Source organism: Magnolia sinica, chromosome 7 (genome assembly GCF_029962835.1).
Source record: "Magnolia sinica isolate HGM2019 chromosome 7, MsV1, whole genome shotgun sequence".
In the NCBI taxonomy this organism is placed as follows: Eukaryota; Viridiplantae; Streptophyta; class Magnoliopsida; order Magnoliales; family Magnoliaceae; genus Magnolia; species Magnolia sinica.
The window spans coordinates 26246045-26271624 of NC_080579.1; the positions used below are offsets into that span (position 1 = coordinate 26246045).

The following is a 25580-nucleotide window of genomic DNA, read 5'->3' on the forward strand; positions in this document are numbered from 1 at the left end:
TTATTAGTTTTTTGTATAAATTGTTAATATATTTCAGAAATTGATATCATATATTGCTAATATATATCAGAAATTGTTAATATATGTTAATATAGCTAACATATGTTAATATAGCTAATATATGTTAATATAGAAATTGTTAATATGTTAATATATGTTAAAATTGTTAATATATGTTAATACAGCTAATATATGTTAAATTTGTTGCTCGAAAACCCTGCTTGAATTGGACTCAAATTTAGACTCGGACTCAAACTCGACTCGAAAACTCGGACTCGACTCGGCTCGATTTCTGCTCGTACTCGGACGAATAGAGCACAAGCAGGGAATCCATGCTCAATGCCCAAGTAGAGCCGAGTACGAGTAGGACTCGGGCAGTGCGAGCCGAGCATGAGCTAGGCAATACTCGGCTCGGCTCGACTCGTGTATAGCTCTACCCACGTGTACTGGTCATGATTTTGGGTTGCACCCTGGACGAAACATGAAGCAATTACAAGAGTCAATGGACAACATAACTTGGCAGTTTGAGTCATTGGGTAGGTGCTTGGAACAACGTATTAACTAATGTTAGAATCAGCTTAATGTGCGCGTTACCCAACTAGAAACCTCCGCCTGAGCAAACCCCGCCATTGGGGAAGATGCACAATCTCAGATAGGTGGTCAGGAGGATAGACAAGGGAATGAGGGTGGCCAAAGAAACAGACATGGGCGCGCACCCGTGCACCCACCCCGCAAGGGGCATCATGATCATTATGACCCAGATGCGCAACTCCTCAAGGGAGTTAGAGTAGAGGTCCCTATGTTTAATGGCCACCTGGGCCCTAAAGCTTTTCTAGATTGGTTGGCGGATATGGACCACTATTTTGAGTGATACGACATGTCGGATGCTCGTCGAGTCCGATTTGCCAAGATGAAGCTTGTAGGCTAAGCAAAGAGGTTTTGGGCTACTGTGGAGTGAAAGAGAGAGGTTGAGGGAACCCCCAATAGTCCATTGGAGAGAAATGAAACTCTTAAGGAAAAATACCTCCCTTTCTCTTATCACTTGAGGTTGGTTGAGGAATTGAAGTCCAAGTCTAAGCCTCTCCATATTTTAAATACCAAAGACTTTGAGCAAGAGACTGATTTGGACTCGATGGTGTACGCCCTTGTGGCTAAGGAAAGTGCACCAAAGGCTAGTGCAGAGTTATCCACTGAGGCCATTCCGGTAGTGGATGAGTTTCGTGATGTCTTTCTCGATGATCTACCGGATGAGCTTCCTCCTATGAGGGATATACAACATGCCATGGATTTAGTCCCTGGAGTGACTCTACCAAACCTGTCTGAGGTCGTCAAACTGCATGGGTTCCCAAAAACCATAGTGTCAGACCGTGACGTGAGATTCATGAGTTACTTTTGGAAGACACTATGGCACATAATGAATACTAGGCTCTAATTTTCTTCTGCTTACCAACTTCAGACCGATGGTCAGACTAAGGTGGTCAATAGGAGCCTAGGGAGTTTGGTCAGATGTTTAGTGGGGAAGCACACAAGGATGTGGGACACCGTACTACCTATAGTCGAGTTTGCGTTTAATAGTTCTGTCAATAGGTCCACATGTCTAAGTCTTTTTGAAGTCGTTATTGGTTATAAGCCTAGGAAGCGTATTGATCTTGTCCCTATGTCACTGTCCCATAGGCCATCAGAGTCTGCAGAGTCCTTTGCACATCACATTCATTTATTGCATCAAGAAATCAGGCGAAAGATCACTACTAGTAACAAACATTACAAATTTTCTGCAGACCAGCATAAACGTTTCAAGGAATTCAATCTAGGGGACTCTGTAATGGTCCGCATCAAGCCCGAGCGGTACCTTCAGGGGGCCGTTCGTAAATTACACGCGCATAACGCTGGACCATTCAAAATTATAAAACGAAACGGTCTCAATGCGTATGTGGTAGATCTTCCACCTTCCGTGGGAATTAGTTTCACATTCAATGTGGAGGATCTAGTTGCATTTCATGGGACCACTGATACAATGTCCAGCCTATCACCTAACCATTCTGATTCCCCATACCTTTCCCTTGATCCATGGCCCCCTCCTGACCCATCTTCCCAGCCTCCATCTCCCATACCGACCTTTCCCAGACCCAAAGAGGAGATAGAGGATATTCTGGACCATCAGATAATATTAACGTCAGACGGCTGATTTCAAAAGTTCCTGGTCAAGTGGAAGTCATGCCCAACTTCAGGCAGTACGTGGCTCACTAAGGAGGAGCTTCAGACACTTAATCCTGACATCTTGGAGCGGTTCAGGAATTTTGTTTCACCAGTGGCAAAATCTTCGCAGTCGGGGAGAGTTGATGGGGACATCACGCGCACACGCACGCCCCCCCTATGCACGTACGTAAGGAGGGTCCCACCATCGATCTGGATCGATAATGATGTCCAGGGAGGGCCTCCTAGTTAGAGGACTGCGTTTTGGTTCCTTGGAGTAGACCCGATCGTCATGTGAATCCCACCATGGGTTCTCATGATTGTGGCCCACCATTCCAAACGATCTAGTACTTTGAGTTTTGGTCTTTAGTGTTATTAAGAACATCATGGATGGTTTAGATTACTTTGATTAGTTGTTATTTGTGATTACTTAATCTCTAAGTAATAGGTTGCGCACATGACGTGAGTTTTGGGGTATAGGATTTTATTCTAAATAGGCACCCCTTGTAGTCTTTTTTCTCATTGAAAATGATTAATAAAATTCTGCGTTTTCCTGTTTTTCTAATTCTCCGAGTTGTGGAAACCTAATTGGGTGTGAAACCTTCCCTTCTTCGAAGGGTAACTACCGTGGTGCGAAGCCACACCCATCCCAAATCGCCCCCATCTCCTACCCTCCATATTCCTCATCTCCTACAGCCATCCCTTCATTAAATCCACCCACGTTTGCAGCTAATCTTTCCCCTACAGCAGATTTCCAGAATCTGGCCCTGTAAGAGGGCTGAAACTTTGGCGAAGCACCGTGTTCAAACCGATCATCTGTTTGGCCTGAAATTTGGAGGGACCGTGGCCCATCCGTGGCCGACCAGGCCTTAGCTAGTCGATTCCATATTCGTGGGCCCCACACATGTGCGGGCCTCCATCCACGCACATGCGTCAAGTCGGTTTGTTGTCCACACGTGCGGGCATATCACGGGTTTCCTCTCGTCTCTATTTCACTCCTCTTTCGCCTTGTTTTCATAACCCTAACCCTAGATCATCTCAAATCCCCAAGTTCTATTCCACTTTTGAAATCCTAGGTTTTTCCAAATTGAAACGTGAGAATCCCTTAGATTGGGAAATAATCCTTTGCATGTGTGGATGAATCTACTATCCTTTGAGCATTGTTTGGTTTATAATTTTTAATTGATTCAGCCTTAACATGTGTAGGCTTGGACCCTCGTAGATTCCCCTTGTTGAATGCTTGACTTTATGTGAGATGTGGAATTATTGTGATTGTTACTAAATTATTATGATCTAAAACCTGAAATCTTGCACATCATATCTAATTTTCATGTCCTGCATCAATTTATTTATTTAATCAACTCCAAATATTACAAAAAGGCCAACAACCTCCCCCCCCCCCAAAAGAAAGAATAAGTGTCAAGACATCTGGTTTTCTGTCTTCTCATTAAATGTAAACTGTATGTTTTATATTCGTTTGCTCACTACACCAAAAGATATTATCTGATTTGGGCAAGTCATAGACATTTTTGTCTTTCTTTAATACACTCGTGTACGTGTAAGTATATCAGTGACATTTTGATGAGGACATCACTTCACGTACACCTTTGCGTACGTATCAGAGGAGGAGGCGGGTTGCACCAATTTCCCTGTGGTTAGGCGAGTACCCTTGATCATGTGAAGATCCCATGTGCATGTGCAAGCACAAAGAAGACCCCACACTAGGAAGATGCACATGGGCTGCTTTAAGGAGTGGTTTGTACCCTCGGATTCGAGGGACGTGATGATCAAGCTGTTAGATCGCATATATCACATGATCAGGCCATTGATCGTGGCTCATCTTCATTAGTTTTTAGACTTTATCATCTTTTAAGATTTAGTTTATGATTACTTTATGTTTGGACACCTTATGAGTGATTTTAGTTGATTTTTCTTTAGACTATGATCAATTTCATCAAATTTCATAAGACAGGGTTGAATTTGTAATTTTTGAAAGTTATTGAAGCTATAAAAGAGGGGAAGGGCATGTGACCTCTCTTCATTAGGTTTTTTGAGATTAAAGAGAGAGAGAGAGAGAGAGAGAGAGAGAGAGAGAGAGAGAGGAAAGCCCATTGCCTCTTCTTCTTCCATCTTCATATGATTTGAAGGTGACTTCCATGTGATTTTGAAGGAAAATTGGTGTGAAGCTAATCTTCATCATCGGAGGTGCGAGGTCACCATCTATCATTCTCATTATCATCCCTTCATCAACCATCGAGGTATTCTTCAAGTTCTTCAATTTTCCCCATCCTAAACCTTCCCCATTCTTCCAATCCTTCATCCTTCCACACTTATCGACAAACTAAACCCTAAAGACCCAAACCCTCACAACCTAGCCCGCACGTGTGACCGTACGGCCACACGTGTGAATCCATAGGGTTGGTCGTACGGTTATCTCATTGGTTTTTAATTACCCTTGCATCAAAACCCTACTCTCCATTTTCCTAACCCTAAGCTTAAACGTATAAATCCCTTATTTTCCTATTTTCCCAAATTACCAAACTCTATTTATACACATCCTTCAATTAAACCCAAATCCTTACAATCCTTCCATCCAAAATCCTAATTCCCTTATCCTAGTACCTAAACCCTTTAACCCCTCTACCCAATTACCCCATTAACCCTAATTCCAAGTTTTCCCAAATTTTCCCTAAACCCTAATTTCACCCTAAATAGTATTGGACATTCTCCTTTAAAATAGGCTTTACCCTATATTACTTCGATGTCCCTACATCCATTAGATCCTAATTTCCCCTATTTAATGGCCTTGTAGGATAATGTTTGTTAACCTAGCCTAGAATCATGCATGATCTTCTCTTGGGATTTTGATATTTGTGATGATGATAGCAAGTTTTGTGGTTTTTTATTAATTAAGTTAATTTTGCTGATTGTTTTCACACAATATTTGAGTTCATGCATCAGTCCTACATCACATTTCAGATCTCTCTCATCTGGACGTACACTTATATGATCCATCTTCTCTCTCTCACACTCTCACATCTTTTCTCAAACTACATGATATTGATATCAGAGTGGGTTTGATCAAGCTAGTGTTCTCCCCTCCTCTCTTCTTCTCTTAAAATTCTTTTCTTCCCATTCTTCTCCTCTTCTTTTTCTCTTTTGTCTCTCTTTTACTGAGAGTTCTTTAAAGAATCTAAGGTTTTCTTTTATTTGTGCATCAGGTTTGTTGATGGCTCTAGTGTGAAGACATGAGTGATGGAGGTTGTCATCCTCCTGATGTGAAGATGCATGAAATTATGTGATTGGCCAATGGTGATGTGTTAGGTTGATTGGTGCATACGAACGTGTTGTTCGTGCTGAGTTGAGCGATCCAAGCTTTCAAGTGTACAAGCATTTCAGCCCGATTTTAGTAAGTAGTATGCATTCAATCCTTTTAATAATTTCTTCCTATGGAGACAAAAATTGAGAATAAATATAGCTTTATTAGTCCATCTGACTTTCTAGGACTCAAATAACCTCTACAAAGTTAAATGGAACAAATTATCTTTAGTGGTCAAAACATGTGCAAGTCTTCTTGAGAACTAAAGGGAAATTAAAACACTTGACCTCAACAAGCCTAACGAGAATGATAGTAAATATGATGAGTAGGTTTAGGAGAATGTTAAAATCATAATGTGGTTATGGAATAGTATGGAGCAATCCATCAGTGTAAATATTGTGTTTCTTGATATTGCAAAGAAAGTGCAGGCTACAGTACAAGAGACATTGTCGTCTAATAAAAACAACTCTCATACATATAAACTATCCAAGGAAATATTTACATTCCAACAAGGTGATAAGACCCTTAGAGAATATTTTTCGAAGCTTAAAGACATTAGGGAAAAGTTTTATGTATTTTTTTTTCTTTTTCTTTTTTTTTTTTTTTAAATTTTACCCACGCACACACGCCCTAGTGGATGGGTACTCGAACCCTTGTCGGGGTGTTGAAAATCCCAAGAGTCTACCACCCGAGCATGAGTAAGGACCCTTGCTCCCAAGAGTCTACCACCCCTTATGATTGATCTAGGTAAGTAGCGTAAGCAATGGAAAAAATTCATGGTATACAAATTCTTATTAGGATTAAAGCCTTAAATATGAGCCAGTTCAAGCCCAAATTTTAGGTGGAAAGGGTATACCGTCGCTCAATGAGGTGTATGCATGCCTTCAACGTGTCTATTGGCTTCACTATTGACTCTAGTGAAGTAAATGATAAATCAGGTGATTCAGCTCTTATATCATCTAGTGGACAAGGGGGAGCAGCTCGTAGTGGTTCAATTAGTAAGGGAGGTAGAGAACAAGGAAATTGTAATAATACAAGAGATAATGAGAGGCCTTGGAAGTATACTCATTATGGGCTCACAAACCACACCGTTGAGTGATGTTGGGATTTACATGGCAAGCCAGCTTAGGCAAATCAAGTCTCTCATTATGAAGAAAGTAGTGAATCTAGTTCTATTGGGTAGTGAGTCTAGTTCTACACCCCAAGAGGCGGAAAATACATCTTGAGAGATGTGGTTACTCTCACAAAGGATGAGTACTCCAAACTAGAGCTATACACGAGTCGAGTTAGCTTGTTAGCTCACTCGAATCGACTCGGAAAAGCTCGACTCAACTCGGATCAAAATTGAGTTCGAATCGAGTCGAGCCATTTTTTCAGAGCTCAGAACATTTCGAGTCGAGTCCGAGCTGAACCTAGCTCGACTCGGTATTGAGCTCGACTCAACTCGACTCAGCTCAGACTCGACTCAGATCGAGTTTTAAGTACTCATATATATAGGGCTTTAAAAAAAACCCTTATTCGCCCGACCCTAACACATTTCGCCCAACCCTAACCTAGCGTCCAACGCCCAAATCACCCGACCCTAACCCATTTCTCCCTCCCTTTGGCTCAAATCGGCCGTTCACCATTCTCCACCGCCCAACGAATACCCTCCTTCCGGCGTTTGTCCGGACGACCTCCTCTCCCAAAATGAGTCCTCTCCTCCCCTCTCTCCATTTTTTTCCGGCGAGTAGTGTCCGTCTGAGTAGCGGAACCCATTTGACCAGCGACCACTAGCCAGGTGGCTCTGGTACAGTCGGACGAACCTCTGGTTTGGTCGGACGAACCCATTCGAACTCGAGTCTGAAACTCAGCTCGAACTCAGCACGAACTGGACCGAGCTGCTGGCCGAGCCGAGCATGGGCTGCTATTCCAAGCTCGAAGGCCAAGCCGAGCCGAGCACGAGCTGAGACTCAAGCTGCCCGAGTCGAGCACGAGTTGGGCAAAGCTCGGCTCGGCTCGACTTGTGTACACCTCTACTCCAAACTACTGAAAAAACAATATATAACAAGTGCTCCATCCTCCATGGCTACCTTCGTCACATCAAGTAAAACTTGTTTAGTTTATCAATCTTTTGCTTCATGGGTTGTTGATTCCAGGGCATCAGATCATATGACAAGTGAGTCTGCGATTTTCTCCTTAATTGATCTTTCATTATCGAGTTCATTTGTCACGTTGGAAGTTGGTGCCCAATCCAAAGTGTATGGAATGGCTACTGCTTGTCCGAATTCCTCTCTCCCCTTGTCCTCTATTCAATGTGTGCCAAAATTCCCTTTTGATCTTATGCCGGTCATTAACTTACAAAACCCCTTAATTGTTTTGTAACCTTCTAGCACATTTGTCTTTTAAGATCTTAGGATGAAGAGGAAGATTGGTGAAGATCATGAACATGGTAGACTTTATTATCTTGATCGTGAATATATTGGAGCAACAACACAGTTCAATACCTCTTCTTATCAGTGGCATTGTCATCTAGATCATCCATCCTTGAAGATCCACAAGAGTGTTGTTATGACAACCCCAAGTGCGGGGCTGCGATGTAATAATAACTCAGTGAGACCGAGGTCGTACCCACAAGGACTTGCTTTTGTGCGATTTCTAGAATACATTAGAACTAGAACTAGAATCTAAACTAACTACTAAATTCATATTTAAAAGAGTAATTGTGAAGAAACTACCAGGAATAGAATATTAGAGTGCCAAGGATTCACTTATAGCTTTCTTAATGTTATTTTACTTGATTCAATCGGATCACACAACTAAAATCGAAGTCCTATCCTATCCAATCGGATAATTGAGCAATTAAATTATCATTCATGTATTCCAAAACATATTTGAACTTCATTGAATTGGTTCCTTCATGAAGCACCAATGTATTGAACGAAGGAAATTCAAAACGTCTATCATACCCGAAGTCAATGATAGATCAATGGATTTTATAGACCAAACGATTGCAAAACATGTAAGATAATATCAATAGTCTTCCTAAGCATCCAATGTGGCCGAAGTCCATGATAGATCAAAGCAAACTGAAATTACTCCTTCACTCAAACCAAATATCAATGAATTATGCAACATTAAAACCAAGTAACTTGAATCAAAGCAAAATAAACATTAATAAGAACTACAAACTTCACCTCTTATCTCTAGCTAAGATATTAGCCAACCATAAACATGATAGAACTCTTTAAAAAAAAAAAAAAAAAAACATAAAAACTAACTAGAACTGAAGGATTGGAGAGGAGGGAGGACGCATTGAAGCTCCAGAACTCCTTCCTCTACTCCTACCTTAATTCGTGTATAAAAAATCCTAAAACATCCCTTTATATAGGTTTCATTTGCATCGACTTGATTTTACGCAGTTATCGTAGCTTTGATGGCATCGAGCTCCCATCGAAGAGTTTGAGTGAAACTGGGAAACTATCCAGCAACAAATTTTTGAATCTGTGTATTTTCTCGATGTCATCGAACCTCCTTCAATGGCATCGAGTTGGGCTTCGATGGAATCGAACATCTCCTCGATGGCACCAAAGAATGTTCAAATATGTCCAGCAATCAAGGTATGCAAAATCAGTTACGTATTGGCCGTAACGTAACGGTCGATACCGTTACGCGTTATGGGGTCGTAACAGCGACCCTCATTTTTTCGACTCGTAACGGCCATTTTCTTTTTAAGACAACAGGGTGTCCCCACCTCTTTTGAAGTGACACTAATTCCTGCGGATACACGCAATCACCCATAACCTCAAGTATCGGGTAATGCCAATGGGGGGAATCGAACCCACACCTATAGGAGCAAACCCACGGTGAAAATGGCTCATAACAGCCGTTACGGGGCCGTAATGACTTGTAATGGCCCATAATGGCCGTTACTGCCCCGTAACGGTTAGAAAATGGCTACTTTTTTCGGCTTTTTAAGTTCCGGTTTTTCACATTTTTTTGTACTTTTCTCTTCCGAATTCTTCTTAAACCATTCTATTGCAAATTCGGACCACTCTTAGCTTGAAATTGAGGATCAAAACAAGTTCTCTTAAGGATTTTGTTGATTCAAAGCTCCGTGGGATATTTTCCGAAAAAAATTCAAAAATAGGTATTTATACTCTTCTTTTTTTTTTTTTTTCAATGCATTCTTGTTTTAATGGTTGAATATGATGTATTAATCATAGTAAAATATATTGATGTGCATTTAATAAATTATGCTAATGATTTTATATATATATATATATATATATATATATATATATATATATATATATATATATATATATATATTATTATTTTTTTTCACTTCATCCCCGTGGTAATGACCTTGTAAATCGTTTGGATGGCATGTCAGGAAGGTTTTAACGCTAGGAATTTCATTTCCCAAATTTCTCTTTCATATTACCAACTAGATTATGCTAGTGATTTTTTTAATTTTTTATTTTCGATTTTTTAAAAATTATGGAAAATCATTTTTTTCATTGTATTTCTGTTTTAATGGTTGAATATGATGTGTTAATCATAGTAAAACATATTAATGTGTATTTAACAGATTATGCTAGTGATTTTATATTTTTATGTTCAACCGATTTTTAAAAAAATTATGAAAAATCATTTTTTTCAATGTATTTCTGTTTTAATGGTTGAATATTATGTGTTAATTATAGTAGAACATATTAATGTGCATTTAACAGATTATTATTATTATTATATATTAATTTTAGACTATTTTCGACCGAATTTTTAAAAATTACGAAAAATCATTTTTTTCATTGTATTTCTGTTTTAATGGTTGAACATGATGTGTTAATCAAAATAGAACATATGAATGTGCATTTAACAAATTACGCTAGTGATTTTATATATTTTTTATTTTTTTAAATTTCATACTATTTTGGACCGATTTTTTTAAAATTACGAAAAATCATCTTTTTCAATGTTTTTCTGTTTTAATGGTTGAATATGATGTGTTAATCATACATGAATGTGCATTTAATAGATTATGCTACTGATTATATATATATATATATATATATATATATATATATATATATATATATATATATATATATATTCAACTATCAGAGTAAACAGATGAGCGTAGCATGAATTCATTGTATTTTTATTTTAATGGTTGAATATGATGTGTTAATCATAATAGAACATATTAATGTGCATTTAACAGATTATGCTACTGATTTTATATTTTTATATTTTTTTTTATTTTCGGCCAATTTTAAAAAATTACGAAAAATCATTTTTTTCAATATATTTCTGTTTTAATGGTTGAATATGATGTGTTAATCAAAGTAGAACATATGAACGTGCATTTAACAGATTACACTACTGATTTTATTTTATTTTTTTGTATTTTTTTATTTTCGGATTAGTGACTTTATGTTATATTTTCTTGTTTTGGATAGGTTTTGGAGCTTCTTTGGATTTAGAATATAATTTCTTCTTTATTGATTAAATTCAGAAGATCGAACTTTATTTTATTAATCTATTTACATTAAGTTTTGATATTTAAACTCATTAATTTATTCTCCTATAAAAATTGTATATAAACTTAGAGAATTGAGTAGACACTCACATAGGTCATGTCTACCTAAGAAAATGTCTGGGTCTGGCCAACAAGTGAGGATATTAGATGGCAACACTGTTAGAGGGTAGGTGGTACTAGGCACCAAATGAAGTTCAACTATTGTAACAGACTAATAACTAGTGAAATTACGTGTCTTAAACAACATTTAGCACATTGAAAGGGTCAAGTTGCGAGATGTACTAAAGTATCAAAAGAGATAATGATCTTAATGCAAGCCATTTTGGATGAGTCGAAGGGTAAATGTGCTACTAAGCAGAAGAAAAAAGATGAGATTTTGGAGGAGGCCCGTCAGGAGGTGTTTGGTCCTGAATATATGGGCGTTCATGATGAAGATATTATTAATTTTGACGAAGATTCAAATCGGGAAGTAATTATAGTTAGGAGAGAAAGCTTGCGTCTTTGATGCGGACACAAGCGCATTAAAGGTGTACCAATGAAGAAAGCGCCAACCACAAGTGCCGTCCTTGTGGATAGGCGACTATTGAGGAGCTGAAGACCTTTCACATGTGATTGGACATATAGAAGACCCCACTCAGGGAAGACACATGTGAAGGAAGATTGGAGAAAGAAGACCGAGCGCCCAAACTTTCCCGTACTTATATTATTTGCGCGTTTTTGACTTAGTTAAGGGTCTTTTAGTAATTTTATGTCTTTATTTGCTTATCCTAGGGGTATTTTAGTAATTTTATGTCTTTATTTGCTTATTTAAGTGGGCTAAAGCCCTAAACTCGAATTTTAACTATGAAAAGCAAACCCTTTGGTTGCCTCCTTCCTCTCTTCTCTCTAATGGTGCTCTTCTCTTCCCTTGATCTTCTTCTCCTAATTTCTTCTTGTGCCCCTCCAACTTCTTCAAGGTAATAATTTTCTTCCTTCTATTTTCCAGTTTTGGCTAATCCTTCTTCGATCAAAATCTTGAGAACCGATCTAAACCCTAAACCCCCAAATTCTCAAATCCCTAATCCGAGAAACTTCTTGGTTCTTCGGACTAGTGATCTTCGTTGATCGATTAGGTATGACCATGCAAGATCGGGAGGTCTCATCCCTCGCCAGATCCAACCCAAGTAGTAATTGAATTCCATAATCCATGGTTGTGATGATGGCCCGCTCCATTGCATGTTTCCTTTATGATTTTCTCAATTATGATGATTACTGTTAGAATTTTAGATCATTTATTCCTTTTATTTCCACTGTTTAATTGTGTCCATGAGCATGCATTATAATTAGGGCTGTCCTGCGTCAGTCTTGCTCATGAAGAAGAAGAACATGCGCATGTTTGGCGCGAGGGGGTCTATACGTGATACAGGAGGGGCAGTGGGAGTGGGAGTGCAGCTGGGAGCAGGGTGTGCCGAATCGGTTACGTATCGGCCGTATCGGCCGATACGTAACGGTAACGGTGCGAACCGTTACCCGTTTCGGGGCCGTATCGGCCAATACGATTTTTTGTACCCGTATCGGCCGATACGGGCCCGTTACGGGGTGTAACGGCCGTTACAGGCCCGTAACGGTAACTTTTTTTTTTTTCATTTTTAGCTCATTTTTTGCTGTTTTTTTGAAACCTCTTGCTTCCAAACTGTTTTTCACTCCTTCTACTACTAATTTCGACCAACCTTAGCTAGGTATTTGAGATAAAAACACATTATATCACAGATTTTTTTGAATCAAAGCTCGGTGGGCCATTTTTCAGAAATTCGTCAAAAATAGGTATTTATACTTTTTTTAATATGTTTTGCTGTTTTAATCATGTCATATGATGTGTTAATCATAGTAGAACATGGTTATGTATATTTTACAGATTTGGGGTGCCATTTAATAATTTTTTAATATTTTTTTCTATTTACGCATGAATTTTGGCCCCTTTTTTTAAAATTCGAAAAATCAAATTTTAATGGTTGTTTTGCTGTTTTAATCATGCCATTTGATGTGTTAATCATAGTAGAACATGTTAATGAGCATTTTACAGATTTGGGGTGCCATTTTATATTTTTTTAATATTTTTTTCTATTTACGCATTTATTTTGGCCCTTTTTTTGAAAATTCGAAAAATCATTTTTTAATGATTCTTTTGCTGTTTTAATGACATCATATGATGTGTTAATCATAGTAGAACATGTTAATGTGCATTTTACAGATTTGGGGTGCCATTTTATATATTTTTTATATTTTTTTCTATTTACGCATTTATTTTGGCCCTTTTTTTGAAAATTCGAAAAATCATTTTTTAATGATTCTTTTGCTGTTTTAATGATGCCATATGATGTGTTAATCATAGTAGAACATGTTAATATGCATTTTACAGATTTGGGGTGCCATTTTATATTTTTTTATATTTTTTCTATTTACGCATTTATTTCGGCCATTTTTTGAAAATTCAAAAAATCATTTTTAATGATTCTTTTGCTGTTTTAATGATGTCATATGATGTGTTAATCATAGTAGAACATGTTAATGTGCAATTTACATATTTGGGGTGCCATTTTATATTTTTTAAATATTTTTTTCTATTTACGCATTTATTTCGGCCCTTTTTTTGAAAATTCGAAAAATCATTTTTTAATGATTCTTTTGCTGTTTTAATGATGTCATATGATGTGTTAATCATAGTAGAACATGTTAATGTGCATTTTACATATTTGGAGTGCCATTTTATATTTTTTTTATATATTTTTTTCTATTTACGCATGAATTTTGGCCCTCAAAAATAATTGCAAACACCTAAATGTAAGATATTTTCATATTACATTCATTCTAATATATCTATCATTGATAGTAGATAGTTAGAAAATTAAATATATGAATTTTGTAGTCAAATTCAGGTTATCTGGTTCATAAATTCATCAGATAGTCCGATACAACTTCTCACCAAAGAGTGGACCGTTACACCACCATAAACATGTTCCAATTTATAAATGAATGCATATTTGGAATGCTTAGAATATTCCGGATTTAATCCATATTTTTTCATATTTTTTTGGCAAAAAAAAAATTTGCACCGTTACGGGCCGTTATGCCCCCGTATCCGTATCGGTTTTGGAGGTCACCGTTACGCCAACCGATACCGATACGGGACACCTTGGCTGGGAGTGCGACTGCATATAGAATCGGGGTTGAGGGTGAGGGTAGGTTGGGTGGATTACAACGTATGTTTGGGAGCTGATGGGAGGCATCTTTACATGATGCCCCTGCACATTTGAACGAAGAAGTAAATGATCCCAAGAGACCTATTGATCCAATCATGTTTAGGAAAGAATAAACTACACAAAAGAAGATAAAACAAATGTGGAGTAGAACCTCCATTAAGAAGCTAGGTAGGGTAACAACAAAGTTATTTATACATGCCAACATACCCCCTAACGTGGCCAATTCTCCATATTGACTGGTGGTAATTGATGCAGCAGCAGAAGCAGGCGAAAGAATTAAAGCTCCCATGGCTAGGGAGATTAAGGGAAAATGGACGGATACAGAGTATGCAGATGTGAAAGCATAAGTGGTTACCTTTAAGCCCATTTGGCAGGCCAAATGATGCACGATCATGTGCGATGGTTGGATTGGCCCAACCAGACGTAGCATGATCAACTTCACGGTATACTGCCACTTGCGAACTGTGTACCATAAGTCAATTGATGCCTCGGCCGAAACAAAAAATTATAATTATATTTTTTCCCTAATGGATGAAGTGGTAGATGAGATTGGAGAGGAGAATGTGGTGCAGATTGTGACAGATAACAAAGCAACATATAAGGCTGTAGGACATAAGTTGATGATAAAGAGACCACATATATTTTGGTCACAATGAACTGCTCATTGTATTGATCTTATATTGGAAGATATTGAGAAGAAGAAAAGTGTTAAGAAAATGGTTTAAAGGGTAAGATAAGTGACAACATTTATTTACAACCATAATCAAGTAGTCACAATAATGAGAAAGTTCACAAAGGGACGAGTTGTTGAGGCCTGCAACGACTAGATTCACAACAAACTTTATATCCTTAGAGAGTTAATACCAACATAGGGGAGAATTGATTGAGATGTTCCCTTCTCAAGATTGACTCAACACAAAACATGAGAAGAAAACATCAGGGACACCAATTAAAGTTGTGAACACCATACGGGACGATAAATATTGGAAGAAGGTCAAGAGGATCCTAACGATGATGACGCCACTAATGAAGGTACTCTGTCTTGTTAAAACCGACGAAGCACCTACCATGGGCTTCATCTACGATGCCATAGATAAGGCGAAGTTGGCAATTCAACATGATTGTATAAGCTGGGAGTTTTATTGGAAGATAATCGACAAAAGATGGACAACACAACTCTGTCACAATCTTCATGCAGTAGGTTATTACCTAAATCCTACGTATAGATATGCCCAATCATATGTTACGGATAATGAAGTTCGTGTCGGGCTAGAGAATGTGATAAAGATATTAGAGCTTGACTTAGATATGCAAATAAAGGAATTGAATGAATTAGAAACATTTGGAAATCGCCAGGGTAGCTTTGGAGATGCTCTTGCACAGCATGCAGTATCTAGGTTACAATCGGCTAAATGGTGGATTAATTTCCGAGAGAGTACGAAGGCTCTCCAAAAAATTGCAGTAAAAGTTTTGAGCCAGACAACATCCTCTTATAGCTGTGAAAGGAATTGGAGTTGTTTTGCAATTATTCATTTAAAGAATAGGAATAGATTACAAACTATGATGTTGGATAGACTTGTCTTTATGCACTACAACATGAGGCTAAGAATGCGACAACATCATAGGAGGATTACAGGTGCCGGTAATACGGACTACTGTCCAATAAACTTAGACAATATTTATGATGAGGAAGACCGGCTTCTACCTTGGTTGGAAGCAAGGGGAAAAACAGATTGAATATGATAGTGAAGAATTGGAAGTCGATGACCTAATAATACGTATAGTGCAACAAGAGAGTCGTGCAGCCGTGTTGGACCCAGAAAGAGGGGCAACTTTTATGTAAAGTTCGGCTCAAGTTCAATGGAAGAGTACGAGCAGTAGTAGCAGCGAGACCGAGTCGGATGATTATGCTGGTGATGTTGATGACACCCCTGATGCTGGCACTTCTAGTGTTGCTCAGCACACCATACAGCTGTTTACAGATCGTGAGGCCGATGAACATAGACAAGGAGGTACATAAGGTCGGACTTATGAGTGTACTAAGTCACGATACAGTTAACAGGAGGAGGCTAGGTCTAATGGTGCAACGGAAGGTCCGGAACATCAACAGGCCCATGGTCCCGAGCATTATGATGGATATTCTTATCACCAATGGGATTATGATTATAATGAGCCTGTTCCGTCACATTTATGTTGGAGTAGTCCTCCTGATCCATATCCATATTATTATAGATATCCATACCTGAATCCAAGTTACTCATCACAGACATATTCTCAATCTCAGGATTCCCAACAACCTGAGTACAGGCACTAGTACGACTATTCGACAGGCACTTGTGGATATCCTTACTCGGGGTTAAAGTCGTTGCCTAGTCAAGATCAATCATTCTCTAGTTTCGTTGACCTAGTCTTTCCCTCTAGCACGGGAAATTATGGATATGCAGCGCCTACTCCACAGTCGCAGTCTGATGATGAAGATGACATGGAGGTGAAGGTCGAGCAACCACAACAAAGCAGATTTTCATTTTAGTGGTGAGTCACGGTGCGAGTGACTGAGTGGTGACTCGTGATTTTTATTATAGTAACTGTAAGTAATATATATTTTTATTAACTATTGTTATATACCCATTAGTCCATTGCCAACACATTCACCAAGCAAGCACATACCTGACATTGCCGAAATCGTACTTAAAATAACTCCCCTGACAACCAATCAAGTAATCCTTAATCAAGTTGCAGGGGAGTATATCAAAAACTACTATTATTTATTTATTTATTTATTTATATATATATATATATTGACTTGAGGATGACGAGACGGGAGTCAGTAATCATAGGATTGGAGGTGTAGTCTCTGATATGTTGAGGACTTTAAAATAGAATGAATATTATAATTTATGCAAGTCTGGACTCTGGAGACCTCACTCCTCAGGTATGTTAATAACTTAATATAGTAATAGAATAAATTATGAAAAATAATTGCAAACACCTACACATGTAAGATATTTTTATATTAAATTCATTCTAATATATCTATCGTTGATATTAGATAGTTAGAAAATTAAATATATGCGTTTTGTAGTCAATTTCAGGTTGTCAAGTTCATAAATTCATCAAACAACCCAATATAACTTCTCACCAAAGAGTGGACCGTTACACCACCATAAACATGTTTAAAATTATAAATGAATACATATTTGGAATATTTAGAATATTCCGGATTTTTTGGATATTTTTTCCAGATTTTTTTGACAAAAAATTAAAAAAATAAAAAATCGACCATTACGGCCTTGTATCGGCCGATACGGGGCGTATCCGTATCAGTAACGGTGGGGACCATTACGCCCACCGTTATCGTAACAGTACACCTTGCTAGCAACAAAATCAGATTTTTCTTGATTTTTGCGATGGGATCGAAGTGGCTTTGATGGCATCGACACTTACTTCGATGTCATCGAATGCGACATCGATGGCATCAAAGAGTCGATTTATACACTTTGTCTCCTCGATTTTCTTCCTTGGTTTCCTTGGATCTTGGTCTCTTGAATTCTTCAATCTTGACCTCCATATATCCAATCTTTCACTTGGTAATTCTTTGAGAATTAAATCGATGCTTTAAGCATCCTTTTCTCCATAGCTCTCAAAATCATCTTGTAAGAGAAAACATATGTAATTAGATCAATTAAGCACATTCATGTTCATAAAACCAATGCATAGCAAGGGGGAATATACAATATTTCACTCTCAACAAGTGTTATTCCTTCTTTATCTCCTAAGTCCATTTTAGAGTGTGAAGTGGGTGAGTTAAGTAAACAAGTCTCCTTTCTACCACGTGTGGAAAAGCATTGTTCTGTTCCATTCACATTAATGCATTCAGTTGTTTAAGGTAATGTTCGAGTCCCAAATTTGTCATGGTACAAATACTTTGCTAGCTTCATTGATGATTGTTGAGATATAAGATGAGGGCATTGATGAAAAATGGCACATGGGAACTGGTAGGCCTACCCCAAAGGAAAGGAGCCAATGGTACGTAGAGTATGCTACGCTACGAGCACTACTGAAAATACCGGTGTATACCTAGGGGAGAGTGGAATGGGAGAAAGAGAGGACAAGGTTTGTGCTTTACATAGTATAAAGGTTTTAGGGTTTGGAGTTTAGGTTTACTGTTAAGGTTCAAGATTCAGTTTCCGGGTTAAGGTTAGGGAGGGAGGGAGTCCCTAGTGGTATGGTGGTGGGTTGGATGGCGGATGCTATCCAGAGGGTGAATGCATTTAATTGAAAATACTTTCTGTTTCGATGCTTTTTTTGGATATGAATGGAAGCCTTGGTTGGGTTTTTACTACTGTCGATGAGCCTTGTGATCAAAGTCAACAAGAAAATTTTGGGGCAGAGCTTACCAGTCTGAAGACGAAATTGAACTCAATGACTTTAACGCGATCAGATTTTCTTTCAAAAGAAAGTGTAGTGGTAGAGTTACCCCATGCATGTGGGACTTCTCTTATTGGGTTAATAGGCATGATATGATCAGTCTCCTTTTGGTGGTTGTGATTTTACCTGGATGAATAATCAAGTGCAACCAACCATGTCCAGACCTCACAGATCTTAGCGTCTGCTGATTGGGAAGAGAATTTCCCTGGTTTTATCCAATGTAGTATCCCAAGACCCATTGCGGTGCACTAGATACAAACAAGGAATCTTGGGGCCTTATCCTTTCCACTTTGATCTGTGGTGGCTAAAGGAGGAAGGCTTTGCAAACAAAGCAAAAGATTGGTGTAGATCTTTCATTGTTGGAGGGTTTTTCACAAATTGATGATGAAACTAAAACAGTTGAATGGCTTCATAAAGGAGTGGAAGAGGGACCGTCTTTGGTAGCTCTGAGATGGTTAAAGATACAATACTCCAAGGGATAGAAGATCTCAATAACGAAGAATCTAGCTTGTTGTTAGTGGAGGGAAGTCTAAAGCCGGAATGTCTCAAAATTCAATTTAAAAGGAAGGTTCAGGATGAAATTAAGTAGCGCCAAGGGTCCAAAGACACTTAGCTTAATAAAGGGGACAAAGATAGGAAATTTTTCCATGGCATCACGAACTATAGTTTCAGAAAGCATGAAAAGAAGCAGCAACAAATTCAGGTCAGGCAGTTGGGAAGAGTCTGATACAAAATATTTTCAAGTAGGTAGGAAATGGAACGGAAGCGACATCTAGTTAGAAGGATCATGCAGCTAAGTCGCAAAAACTAGAAAAAGACATAAGAATTCAAAGTATATCAATGGGTACTCGGATCCGTGGGTACCCAAGCAACCAACCCGATTTTAAATGGGTCCAGGTCTAATCTTCTAATCCATTTAGAAATTGGGTTCGTATCGGGTCCATGGAATATTCAATTAAAATTCGGGTATGCTGGGTCATGTCCCAGGTACCTGACAGGCAACCAGTTATAAAAGCAACAGGGAATATGTATTACCCAGTGTTTTAAATAGAAAATAGTGTGTAGTGTAGCATTCACCCCTTCTTCGCATGAGGCGTAAGCTACATACATGTAGCATAAGTTACAAACTCCTTCCAGATATTTAATTAAGGTTGCCCTTAGTTGCACCAAATATCATGAAATTTCATCAACCAAACACATCCTAAAAAAATAGGAAAAATAGGAGAAAGATTTAAGTATAAAGATAAAGACGTAGCAAGGGAACTAATTTAGCACTAATATTATTTTGCTAAAATCATTGAAAGCTTTGACTATTTTTATTGAAAATAGAAAAATATAACAATCATTTGAAACATTCATTAATTTTAATGTTTAGTTAAAAATAACTTGTAGTGTAAGCTACACAGTGTGCAATACAGCCTATGTAATGTGTAGTTGATGCTAATTAGCATGCAGTGCTGGCTACACTTGACTTAGGAAAGTATCATAAGCCCTGTAATATGAAGGCTGAGAGTGGAATGGCGGAGAAGGATTCATGCAACCGACCCCAATTAATCAGGATAAGGCTTACACAGCAACGGCGACAGCGACAATAATGATGATGATGTATTCAATGTTAGTGCAACCATCAAAAGATGGCATAGTGTGCATGCAATTCCTGAGATGTAACAAATACATGACATCACCTTGTATCAAACCAGAATTAAAGAAGGGAAATACCAGCAACTTGAATCAACCCATTTATCTCAAATTCCTGCATACTAATCATCTTTGTGAACTCTGATTCTTTAGTCAGCAAACCCTTATCGATTTCGGAGCATTTTACCATCTCTGATTCTATCTCTCTTGTCCTCTCAATGTTTGCCTCAATTTCTTCATTGACCTAGTATAGAAATAAGCTATTATTAATAGATAGCATCCTTGTATGAAAGTTTCCGCTAGGAATAATCCTTTTTCCCTAATAAATGAAAATTTTATACAATTGGTGAAGAAGAAGCAGGAATGTAGCTTCTTCTCTTACATTAGGATTTAGGAAAGCAGATTGTAATTTGGAAGAGGTGAACTGATAGATAAAAGGGAAAAGTGGGCGAATTGGAAATCTGCCTACAATACCAACACGGTATGGAAATATGCTCCAAGTGTGATAGATCAACAACAACAGCTAATACATGGTCAGAGTTATCATCCTCTTCTCTATGGACCCAGAAAATCCATAGTTACCAGGAAACTTGTTTCTTGTTGGAAAACACACATTTATTGCATGCATCCCATTTCCAGCATTTGTTTCACGCATTTGCATAACTACCATAGCAAATGTTGTAAGATGGGATGTTCTCCAAATCCATGTCTTGTGCTATTTCCTGCATCCATTTCTCAGTCCATGGAATAAATTAGAGGAGTCCCAGAAGTTATGGGTAACAAAAATCCCCCCTTCCAAGCTAGATGCCACAAAGTTCTAGAAATAAATGGATTTTAGCAGAAGTTTTATAGACAGCAAATAGAAGTTATAACACAAATAACTAGTTCCTGAACAAAGCCATTATCAACCTCAAAGGTTTTGGGAAGATCCACATTCTATGAATATGAATGAAGTCCCTCTATGTTCCATACCCACTTAGGTAAAGATCTTTCTATTGAATTGCCTGAGTATCCTGTATGAAGTAGGATTTAAAAGGGTTCCCCTCTTCATCTCATCTTTAGCGTCATTCCTTGACTAAGCATTTACTTTCTTTTTATTTAGTTTCCAATTTGCTTTTCAGCTAAATTCACTTAAAGTGCTCCATATGCTAGTTACTAATGAATTTTGCAAGCAAGAAGCCGCTTCCCCTACAGATGCCACACAAAGATGTGGGCCCACGTGGTGTGTACAGCATATAATCCGTCCAAACGGATTGCTTTCTTTTCTTTTCAAAGAGACATCCAACGGGATTGCCCTACCAAGAAAATTGGAAAAATCAGATTGATCCAGTCATCAGGTGAGCCACCATGTGAATTTGGAAGTTTTTGGGTGGTTTTCCATTGTTTTATGGTGTGGGGCATGATGCAATCATCAGGTGAGCCACCATGTGAATTTGGAAGGTTTTGGGTGGTTTTCCATTGTTTTATATGGTGTGGGGCATGATGCAATCATCAGGTGAGCCACCATGTGAATTCGGAGGTTTGTGGGCAGTTGTCCACTGTTTTATATGGAGGATTGATCCAACCATCGGATCGCACCCCACGTGAATTAGCAGGTTTGTGGGAAATTTTCCGCTGTTTTCTATGGTGTGGAGCCAAATCCAACCATCAAGTGAGGCACCATGCAAATTTGGAGGCATTTGGTTGGTGATCTATTGCTTTCTATTGTGTGTAGCCTAATCCAATCATCAGGTGGGGCACCATATAAAGATGGAGGTATTTGGTGGTGGTCCATTGTTTTCTATGGTGTGAAGCCTGAGAAAATCATCAAGCAAGACACCACATGAATTTCGAGGTTTTTGGGTGGCTGTCCATTGGCAGGATCCAATAATCAGTTGAGCCACCATGTGAATTTGGAAGTTTGTTGTTGGTCTTCTTTTTTCTTTTTTTTTCGGTGGTGCGAGGCCTGATCCAATCATCAGGGGAGCCCCCACGTCAATTTGGAGGTTTTTGGATGGTTGTCCATTGTTTTGTATGGTGTAGCATCCCATTTTCATGGTAGGGCAACTCTACTACACAGGTTGAATGTCAGTGGGCCCCACAAGTGACTAGTTGCATAGAATTCAACAGTTGTAGAAGAACCATAGGGACATTTTTTTAGTGAGATGGAATTGGGATTTCTGGCCGCCTAACTTCTCGTCGAATGCTAGAAAATCTCATCACATCGACCAGTCACCCAAATGAAGCAGTCATGGTATGTTGCAACTCCATGATATAACTTGGTTGTACAGTAGGTGAATATTGACCGCCCATCTAGTGGCCCTACCGTTTATGACCCTCTTTGGAAAAACGACAGCCTACACAGTCAATGCTCATTGTCAATTTGCAACCTTCAAACGGACAGGGAAATGAAAAAAGTCAATGGTCTGGATTAAAAAGGGAAAAGTCCATCATCGGGAAGGCCGGGCCAGATGGAGGACGGTTGGTATAGGAAACAATCCAAGATGATAAAGATGAAGGAAAACCAATGGTCCACATTCACCATACAAGCATTGCCCACATTCACTTCAGGATCTTGCAAGTGTGGGGCATCCGTATGTGTGGCTGCAAGTAGCATCATTCATAGATCTCTACATTTGGGAAAAACAAAAGAAGCCAAAACCACTAAAATCATCAGAATGTAGAATGAGTAGGGGAGTACCAAAATGAGTAGGGAGGAGGATCACGTAAAAAGGTTACCTGGTCTAGCATGTCCTTCAATGCCGATATTTGACAGAGTAAGGCTCCCGAATTTTCCATTGCCTCTCTCCCTCTCTCTCTCTCTCTCTCTCACTAGTCACTACTCTCTCTCTCTCTCTCCGATTTCTTAAATCATTTGAACTGAAGAAGATGACGAAAATGCCCTTTGGCGCGATCCATTATGGCGCGACTTTCCTGCAACCCAGGCTCCCTCGGTCTGTGTTCGGCGCGGCTCGACGCGGTTTGGTCACTGATCCCAAGGCTTGCCAGCTAGACGGTGTCAACGCTCTGTGGGCCACACCATGATGTATGTGTTTTATCCACGCCGTCCATAAATTTTTCAGGGTCATTTTAAAATATGAGCCCAAAATTGATGCAGATCTAAATATCATGTGGACCACACCAAAGGAAACAGTGGGGATTGAACGCATACTTGAAAACATTTCGAAGCCATAGAAGTTTTGGATCAAGCTGATATTTGTGTTTCCCTTCATCCAGGTCTGTGTGACCTTATCAAAGGCTTGGATGGAAAATAAACACTAGAGTGGTCCTGGGTAGTTTTTAATGGTGGATGTTTAATCAAATATTGTTTTCCTGTGGTAAGGCCCCCTGTGATTTGTACCTGTCTCATTTTTAGGTTCATGCCCTAAAATAAAATTGCAAAATGAATGGACTGCATGGATAAAACACATACATCATAATGAGGCCCACAGAGCTTTGACATCAGCTAGGTGTACGGGGTTAGGGTCATTTGCTAAACCGCGCCTGGCGCGGCTGAGGCGGGTCAACTTTAGTCAGCTTCATTTTTGGGATACTTGTTCCACCAAGGTGTGTAGATCCCTAGCTATTGGACTATCTTACATCCATGCCGACCATTTGTTTTAATAGCTATTTTAGGACAGGATTCAGAAAATGAAGCAGATCAAAATATTAGGTCGACCACACCATAGAAACAGTGGTGATTGAAACTTATCGGGGCCATTGGAATATTTATTTTCCATCCATCCTGTTGTTAAGATCACAAGGACCTGGATAAAGGGACCACACAAATATCAACTTATCCATAACCATTGTGGCTCACAACAAGTTTTTAATGATCAATCACCACCATTTCTTGTGTTGAGGTTCACCTGATATGGATTAAGGCAAAACGAATGGATGATGTGGATTAAGGCACATACATTAGGGTGGACCCCCCAAAGTCAAGGTTCCCACCTCGGTGGATCCAGGATACACGAAGCCGTGCCTCCATCCAAGGGTTGTGCCAGCCCGAAAGCGGATTGGGTCTTGCCAGTCTAGGCAGGGCTCTGTGGGGCCCACCGTGATGAATGGATTTTGTCCATACCATTCTTCCGTTTTCCATATCATTTTAGGGTTTGAGCCCAAAATGAGGCAGATCCCGGACCACAGCAGATGAAGCAGAAGTGATAATAACGCTCTCCATGATGTTTATTTGCCACCCAAACTGCTCATGCGGTCAGGATGAAGGAAAATATAAATTTCAGGTTGACCAAAAACTTATGTGGCGCAAAGAAGTCTTTAACGGTGAGTCCTCAATACTCTGTGTGGTCCACGTAAGCCTTAAATCTGCCTCAGTTTTGGGTTCGTACCCTAAAATGATATGAAAAAATGGATGAACGGCGTTTATAAAATCCGTACGTCACGGTGGGCTTGCAGAGCCCCTGCCATATTCAGTCAGGTGGATGCGGCACTGACCATGGGTCCACCTTGATGTATACATTGTATATCCATGTCGTCCATCCTAATAAGGCCATGGTTAAAAATAAAGCAGATACAAGTCTCAGGTGAACCAGTATATTAAGTAAGGCCTACTGTAATGATTATTAACCATCCAACCTATTAATAGGGTCATACAGACCTTACCAAAGAAAACACAAATAACAGCTTGGTCCAAAACTTTTGTGGCCCAAAATGAAAACACAAATAACAGCTAGGTCCAAAACTTTTGTGGCCCAAAATGTTTTCAACGGTGGTAATTCAATATCTACTGTATGGCCCACCTGAGTTTGTAGCTGCTTCATTTTTGGGATCATAGCCTAAATAAGCTATAAAAACAAATACACGGTGTAGATATAAAGCGCATACATTTGGGTAGCCCCTACAAGTAACTAATCAAGTACCAAAACAGATAGAAGGTGTGGATATTATGTTGCGTGTGGCATATGCATATTAGGCATGTGGATTTCTAGGTGTCTGAAGAACATTTTCTCTTCTTAAGACAATTTTCTTGCATGCCATTCCTTGAAAATTGTCTTGGATGGAGAAAATGTTCCGCAGGCACCAAGAAATCCCCATGCCTAATATGCATGCCTCACGCAACATGACACGCTGTCTATCAGAGCACTCGCATGCATGCGCAAGCAATAGCACATGCATAAGCCACGCAGTCACTTCATGCATGATGCATTGTGCCGTATAAACAAACATGGGAAACTCAAAGATCAGAAACTGACAACCATTGCTTTGAACCGTCTGAGCAATGTCACTGCAGATAAACCAA

The 25580-nt window shown here is 38.9% G+C and overlaps 1 protein-coding gene and 1 long non-coding RNA gene across 3 annotated transcripts in view; both read right to left on the minus strand.

The window, feature by feature from the left end:
• Nucleotides 1-23148, minus strand: part of LOC131251240 (uncharacterized) — a 61023-nt gene extending 37875 nt beyond the window's left edge. For both annotated transcript variants that reach the window (XM_058251850.1, XM_058251849.1), the window contains exons 1-2: nucleotides 23060-23148; nucleotides 20423-20585 (exon numbers count right to left, since the gene is read on the minus strand). In XM_058251850.1, the coding sequence (XP_058107833.1) occupies nucleotides 20423-20585; nucleotides 23060-23119 (223 nt within the window). In that variant the 5' untranslated portion in view covers nucleotides 23120-23148. The remainder of the gene's footprint in view (nucleotides 1-20422; nucleotides 20586-23059) is intronic.
• On the minus strand, nucleotides 13289-14145 carry LOC131251241 (uncharacterized). Its single transcript, XR_009173685.1, has 2 exons — nucleotides 13645-14145; nucleotides 13289-13470 (listed from the first exon to the last, which is right to left on the minus strand). It is a non-coding gene; the product is annotated as an uncharacterized LOC131251241 (long non-coding RNA).
• Nucleotides 23149-25580: the final 2432 nt, after the last annotated feature.